The sequence below is a fragment of the Triticum dicoccoides genome, chromosome 6A, assembly GCF_002162155.2.
Source record: "Triticum dicoccoides isolate Atlit2015 ecotype Zavitan chromosome 6A, WEW_v2.0, whole genome shotgun sequence".
NCBI lineage: Eukaryota > Viridiplantae > Streptophyta > Magnoliopsida > Poales > Poaceae > Triticum > Triticum dicoccoides.
In genome coordinates, this window is record NC_041390.1 from 396,253,125 (window position 1) to 396,261,007 (window position 7,883).

Here is a 7,883-nt window from a genome sequence, read left to right on the forward strand (position 1 = left end):
TATCCTAGAGGTTTGCTGCGGTTACTTTCCGCATGGAGCTTTTCTGGAATATCCATAGTCAGTTGTCACATGTTAGTCAACTTTTGAGCCAAGTTAATTGATCACTTTGTTTTCTTGAGGCTATTTTCCCCCCTCACAAATCTGTATAGTGAAAACTGAGAAGCTTAAAGAACATAAAGTAACAATATACCTTAATAATTGTAGCTGTTGCTGTTTCTTTCATGGCTGATGTTAACAATCATGATTTTGGAATATACCTATGTCCTTATGTATTGTAATCAATTTGCAAATAAAAACTGTTTAATATCGTACCAGGGTAAGTGCTAAGTAAGAACTTTCAATGAATATGAGCTACCTTTGCTATGCCCTAGGAGGAACTCCGAACAATTTTGGGTCTATCGACAATCTTTTGTTACACGCTATCCCTCAACAAATAAAACAATTTCTCTATGATGTAATGTGCCCTGCAGGCTCACCTTCAGCCTCACTTAGGATACTTTAATTAATTATGTCCCTACTGTTGGTTTAGAGTTCTAACTATGTGTTTTCATCATTCCATGCCTCATTAAGTTTCTGTTCGAATGATATCTATTAGATGAATGCCTGATCATTATTTTGATTCTACTTCGCTGATTTCTCTGTACAGCGTGTATCTGAACTTGGTATGTTTGACATGTTCAGGCTAATAGGTCTTGTCGCTTCCTTGCTGTATACTGAGATAATATGGTTGAGTGCACGATGGTATCGACCTTACTTGACGGTCTTCCTAATGAAGTGGCTCTCCAGTGCCTTGCACGTGTCCCGTTTGTATCCCATCCTATTCTTCAGCTGGTTTGCCGCTCTTGGAGAGCATCTGTTCGCAATGGGGAGCTTCTCAATGTTCGGAATCAGATTGGGGCGACGGAAGAACTGCTATGTGTGTTGGCATTCGAACCTGAAAACATTTGGCAACTTTATGATCCTCGTCGAGACAAGTGGATAACTCTCCCTGTCATGCCATCTCAGATTAGGAACATTGCCCGTTTTGGAGTTGCCTCTGTTGCTGGAAAACTCTATGTAATTGGTGGTGGCAGTGATAGAGTTGACCCCCTTACTGGAGACCATGACACAATCTTTGCGAGCAATGAGGTCTGGTCTTATGATCCTCTCCACCGCTTGTGGGCCCAGAGGGCTCCAATGCTTGTAGCTCGAGCGATGTTTGCTTGTTATGCATTGGATGGGAAGATAATTGTTGCTGGGGGCTTTACAAACTGCCGCAAATCGATATCAGAGGCTGAGATTTACGATCCTGAAGCTGACACATGGGAGTCCCTCCCTGACCTCCGCCAGGCACACCCCTCTGCATGCTCTGGTCTTGTCTTCAAGGATAAGATGCACGTATTGCATAAAGGGATATCCACAGTCCAGATTCTCGAAGATGGCGGTAATTATTGGGCTGTTGAGGACTACTCTTGGCTGCAAGGCCCAATGGCAATGGTTGGTGGAGAGTTGTATGTGCTGAGCAATAGCTGCATTAGGAAGCAGCATGGTGAGAATTTCCCTGATAAGATGGTTCCTTGTGCATCAGGATTCCAAAGCAGGATCGGCTTTGGCATGATTGGCTTAGGGGACAGCATATGTTTGTTTGGTGGAGTGATCGGCCCTGGGCCAAGAAATCAGTGCATTAAGCCATTGTCTGATGTTGATATCTTGAATGTCGCAAGCGAGAGGCCAACCTGGCGACAAGGATCACCGATGACGCGTTGCCGAGGGAGTATCGCAGGCTGTGCTCTGCTGAAGATCTAGGCTCGTTCCAGTGTGGCAATGCTGTTGCTGAAAACTGCAGATGGATTTTATTTATTCTGCATCTCATTTAATTTCTGAAAAAAAGGTTAACTATGCTTTTAGTTTTGGATCACTTGTTGTAGCATTGAGGATATATGTTGGCCATGACTCGAATGTCAGATTGTCAGTCAGTTATTATACGACTACTATATTATAGTACATGTGCCTTGCAGTGCTTGCTGCAATCTTATTGGTTTGATTTTTTTTTTTGCACAATGCAAAGTTCCTCGTGTGTTTCAAAATTGGACTTGCTACATACAGAATACTCCCTCCGTTCCTAAATATTTGTTTTTCTAGACATTTCAAACGGACTACCACATACGGATGCATGTAGACATATTTTAGAGTATAGATTCACTCATTTTGCTCTATATGTAGTCACGTGTTGAAATATCTAGAAAGACAAATATTTAGGAACACAGGGAGTAGATGTTAGGAAAAGCAAGTGCAATCTATTGCTCTCTGGTTAAGTATAAGATGAAGTTTAGGAATGCAACTTTTTGTGCTTTTTCAACTGGAAGCTACTCTTGGTATCCTGAAAGTGAAATTATGTTTTTTCTGATATTCTTTTGCATCTGGAAGGCCTTTTCAACATACGGTTCTCTCTCGTTCGCCAGATTAGAGACATGTTATAAGATTAGAGTGAAGAATGAGGGTCACTCAAGGAAAAAATCACCACTATTTATATAAAAAAAGGCTTTCGCTCAGCTTTATAGACAAAGCACAACAACAGAGCCATAAAAATCCAAGAGACAAAGTTCACACCAAAAACACTCACGTGAAGTATGACAGATTTTGCTAAGTGCACAACTAAATAAGCCCTAAAAAGGAAAAAGGAAAAGACCAAGATGAGGTGGACAACCCAAGGCAAAGCAGTATGGACGCCCAAGGCCTCCAGCTCTGTAGGTGGTGGGGGAGCGGAGGAGACAAGCGGAACGTTGGTGCTCGAAGGTCTGCAATGAAGATGAAGATGGCGTCCCGGTCCGGAGGGCAACTAAGCGGCCGTCAAAACTGTAAGTAACCACACATTTTGAAGACCGCGTCGGTAGAATGTCTGAGAGACATGTGCTGAATCACAAGTTTATTACCGATCGTCCAAAGCGTCCACGCGAGCAGCCCAATCCCGAGCAACCTAATGTGGTGGGATCATTGCTCGGATGCCTGAGTTCCAAAAAAGGTCGGGGAAGTTGTTAGACCAACTACCACCAACCACCTCACGAAAACATCACCAAAGGAAACGTGCGAAAACACACTAAAAAAAGATGGGGTTCGAGTCTTCCGCGGTCTCGCATAAAGGGCAAGTCCCATCCCCGGAGCCATTTTGCTTGAGGACCTCCACCCCTGAAGGTACCCGACCCCTAATCCATTGCCAAAGAAAAATCCGGATCTTAAGCCCGAGGCGGATTGACCAGATTTGAACCAGAGGCTCCGGACCGGGAGAGGCAGCGATTGCCTAAACCACCACTATTTATGCAACTCATTCCAGTTTCTTCAGCATAAGCTAGCGTGTGTGCCTAGATTATAAGGTGATACCTGGATAGATTGTAAGGTGATAAGCCGATGGTTGCTGGCTTCCGCTTTCGGATTCGTGTCCAGCGGATAAGCGTGCCAAAGTCGCTAGAACAAAATGGTGGAAGCTCAAGGGGGGAGGGTAGATCGGGTGTTCAAGGAAAGGGTCATTAAGGAGGGCCCTTGAGAGAAAGGAGGGGATGCGGACAATGTGTGGATGAAGATGGCGACTTGCATTCATAAGGTGGCCTTGGAGGAGTTTGGAGTATCCAGGGGAAGGGGAAATGAAGATAAGGATACCTGGTGGTGGAATGGTGATGTACATAAGATGATTAAAGAAAGAAATATTGTTTCAGACGCCTATACCTAGATAGGAGTGCAGACAACATAGAGAAGTACAAGATGGCAAGAAGGCCACACAACGAGCTGTCAATGAAGCAAGGGGTCGGGCATATGAGAACCTCTACAAACGGTTAGGCACGAAGGAAGGCGAAAGGGACATCTATAAGATGACCAAGATTTGAGAGAGGAAGACGAGGGATATTAGTGATACATCTTCAACGTATCTATATTTTTTGATTGTTCCATACTATTATATTATCTATTTTGGATGTTAATGGGCTTTATTTTACACTTCTATATTATTTTTGGGACTAACCTATTAACCCAAGGCCCAGTGCAAATTGTTGTTTTTTTGCCTATTTCAGTGTTTCGCAGAAAAGGAATATCAAACGGAGTTCAAACGGAATGAAACCTTCGGGAGCGTGATTTTTGGAACAAACATGATCCAAAGGACTTAGAGTGGACGTCAAGAAACGAACGAGGCATCCACGAGGCAGGGGGCGTGCCCTCCCCCTCGTGGGCCCCTTATGGCTCAACGGACCTACTTCTTCCTCCTATATATGTTCACATACCGCGAAAACATCCAGGAGCACCACGAAACCCTATTTCCACCGCCGCAACCTTCTGTACCCAAGAGATCCCATCTTGGGGCCTTTTCCGGAGCTCCGCCGGAGGGGGCATTGATCACGGAGGGCCTCTATATCAACTCCATGGCCCCTCCCATGATGTGTGAGTAGTTTACTTCAGACCTTCGGGTCCATAGCTAGTAGCTAGATGGCTTCTTGTCTCTCTTTGGATCTCAATACAAAGTTCTCCTCGATCTTCTTGGAGATCTATTCGATGTAACTCTTTTTGCGGTGTGTTTGTCGAGATCCGATGAATTGTGGGTTTATGATCAAGTCTATCTATGAACAATATTTGATTCTTCTCTGAAATCTTTTATGCATGATTGGTTATCTTTGCAAGTCTCTTCGAATTATCAGTTTGGTTTGGCCTACTAGATTGATCGTTCTTGCAATGGGAGAAGTGCTTAGCTTTGGGTTCAATCTTGCCATGCTCGATCCCAGTGACAGAAAGGGAAACGACACGTATTGTATTGTTGCCACCGAGGATAAAAATATGGGGTTTATATCATATTGCTTGAGTTTATCCCTCTACATCATGTCATCTTACCTAAGGCGTTACTCTGTTCTTATGAACTTAATACTCTAGATGCATGCTGGATAGCGGTCGATGTGTGGAGTAATAGTAGTAGATGCATGCAGGAGTCGGTCTACTTGTCACAGACGTGATGCCTATATACATGATCATGCCTAGATATTCTCATAATTATTCGCTTTTCTATCAATTGCTCGACAGTAATTCGTTCATCCACCGTAATACTTATGCTATCTTGAGAGAAGCCACTAGTGAAACCTATGACCCCCGGGTCTATTCTCCATCATATAAGTTTCTAATCTATTTTATTTTGCAATCTTTACTTTCAATCTATATTATAAAAGTACCAAAAATATTTATCTTATCATTATTATCTCTATAAGATCTCACTCTCGTAAGTGACCGTGAAGGGATTGACAACCCCTTTATCGCGTTGGTTGCGAGGTTCTTATTTGTTTGTGTAGGTACGAGGGACTTGCGTGTGGCCTCTGTAACACCCACGATGCGGCTATATCTCCCACGTGTCGGAGCACGACTTAGAGGCATAACCGCATTGTAGGCAATGTCGCAAGAGGGGTAATCTTTACACAACCCATGTACTGAATAAGAAAGAGGTACATAGTTGGCTTACAATCGCCACTTCACACAATACATGAATATAGCATTACATCATCCAGATATAATCAAGGTCCGACTACGGAACCAAAATAAAAGAAGACCACCCCTAATGCTTAGATCCCCGATCGTCCCGACTGGGCTCCACTACTGATCAACTGGAAACGAAACAACACAACGAACACGATCTTCATCGATGCTCCTCCTTGAGCTCGGTTGCGTCACCTACACGGTTATCATTGGCACCTGCAACTGGTTTTGGAAGTAAACTGTGAGTCATGGGGACTCAGCAATCTCACACCCTCGCGATCAAGACTATTTAAGCTTATGGGTAGGAAAAGGTAGTGAGGTGGAGCTGCAGCAAGCACTAGCATATATGGTGGCTAAACTTACACAAAAGAGAGAGAGAAGAGAAGCAACGCAAGGTCGTGAACTAGAAGTGATCAAGAAGTGATCCTGAAACTACTTACGTTCAAGCATAACACAAGAACCGTGTTCACTTCCCGGACTCCGCCGGAAAGAGACCATCATGGCTACACACGTGGTTGATGCATTTTACTTTAAGTAAAGTATCAAGTTCTCTACAACCGGACATTAACAAATTCCCATCTGCCCATAACCGCGGGCACGGCTTTCGAAAGTTCACAACCCTGTAGGGGTGTCCCAACTTAGCCCATCACAAGCTCTCACGGTCAACGAAGGATATTCCTTCTCCTAGGAAGACCCGATCAGACCAGGAATCCCGGTTACAAGACATTTCAACAATGGTAAAACAAGACCAGCAAAGCCGCCCGATGTGTCGACAAATCCCGATAGGAGCTGCACATATCTCGTTCTCAGGGCACACCGGATGAACACTACGTACAACTAAAACCAACCCTCAAGTTTCCCCGAGGTGGCGCTGCAAGTGGCTCTGTTTTGGACCAACACTCAGAGGAGCACTGGCCCGGGGGTTAAATAAAGATGACCCTTGAGTCTGTAGAACCCAAGGGAAAAGGGCTTAGGTGGCAAATGGTAAAACCAAGGTTGGGCCTTGCTGGAGGAGTTTTATTCAAAGCAAACTGTCAAGGGGTTCCCATTATAACCCAACCGCATAAGGAACGCAAAATCAAGGAACATAACACCGGTATGACGGAAACTAGGGCGGCAAGAGTGGAACAAAACACCAGGCATAAGGCTGAGCCTTCCACCCTTTACCAAGTATATAGATGCATTAATTAAATAAGAGATATTGTGATATCCCAACATATCCATGTTCCAACATGGAACAAACTCCAACTTCACCTACAACTAACAACGTTATAAGAGGGGCTAAGCAAAGCGGTAACATAGCCAAACAACGGTTTGCTAGGACAAGGTGGGTTAGAGGCTTGACATGGCAATATGGGAGGCATGATATAGCAAGTGGTAGGTATCGCGGCATAGCAATAGAGCGAGCAACTAGCAAGCAAAGATAGAAGTGATTTCGAGGGTATGGTCATTTTGCCTGAGATCCCGCAAGGAAGAAGTATGAGTCCACGAAGAAGACAAACGGACGTAGTCCAACGGATCCTCACAAACACGACGTTATCGGAACCAACCCGAAGAAGCAACACCGGAAAGAAGCAAACAATCGTGGTAAACAACCATCACATAATCATGGCATGATGCACAACCAAGTATGATGCATGTCCGGTTTAACGAAGCATGGCATGGCAAAGTGCACAAGCAATCCTAAAAATTAAGTGGAGCTCAATATGCAACGAGTTGCATATTGACGGAACACCACATGTCTTATTTAGTTCTCTCTCATTTGTGTACCCAACAATATTAATGTTATTTAGCATGGCAAGAGGTGAGGCATAAGAAAACTAACTATCTAGACAAGTTTAAATGAGGCGAGAACAACAAAAAACAAGTCCGGAAACTCCTCATGTGCGTATTTTAAGGTTTGGTACTGTTCTGTCCTAAACACAATTTTAGAGTTGTTAAACATGCAAATCAATGCCACCATGTTAAACTAGGCATTTTTCTACCCCGTTTACATATAAAGTTTATTAAATTCGGAGCTATGATTAATTCATTATGAAATAAATCATTTTAGAAAGTTATTTAAGCAAATACATGCAAACAGCAGTGTAAACATTTCAAACATAGATGAAAATGGCATATTATTAATCTACACAAAATTCTAAGCATCTTTCATATATAAAGTTTTTACAAAAGATGCATGGTTGGTGATTTATTAAATGCATAGACTCTAGGGGCTTTTCTGCAAAACTGACGTTCTCTGGAAAAAATGGGAAAATGTTCTATGAAAAAAAATACACGATACGGGCCGGATCTGGTTGGCCTATCAGTGGGAGGGGGCGCAGCGGTGAGGCTCACCCATGGGCCTTGGCCTGTCTGCAGAGGGGGTAGAGGCAGGCCGGCCTAGCGGATGCTAGCTGGGCCGG

The 7,883-nt window shown here is 43.7% G+C and overlaps 1 protein-coding gene across 1 annotated transcript in view; it reads left to right on the plus strand.

Annotated features, from left to right (window-relative positions):
* LOC119317000 (F-box/kelch-repeat protein SKIP30-like) overlaps nt 1–1,983 on the plus strand; it is a 4,090-nt gene extending 2,107 nt beyond the window's left edge. The window contains exon 2 of the mRNA XM_037591383.1: nt 682–1,983. Coding sequence (XP_037447280.1) covers nt 724–1,785 — 1,062 coding nt within the window. The 5' untranslated portion in view covers nt 682–723 and the 3' untranslated portion in view covers nt 1,786–1,983. The remainder of the gene's footprint in view (nt 1–681) is intronic.
* Nucleotides 1,984–7,883: the final 5,900 nt, after the last annotated feature.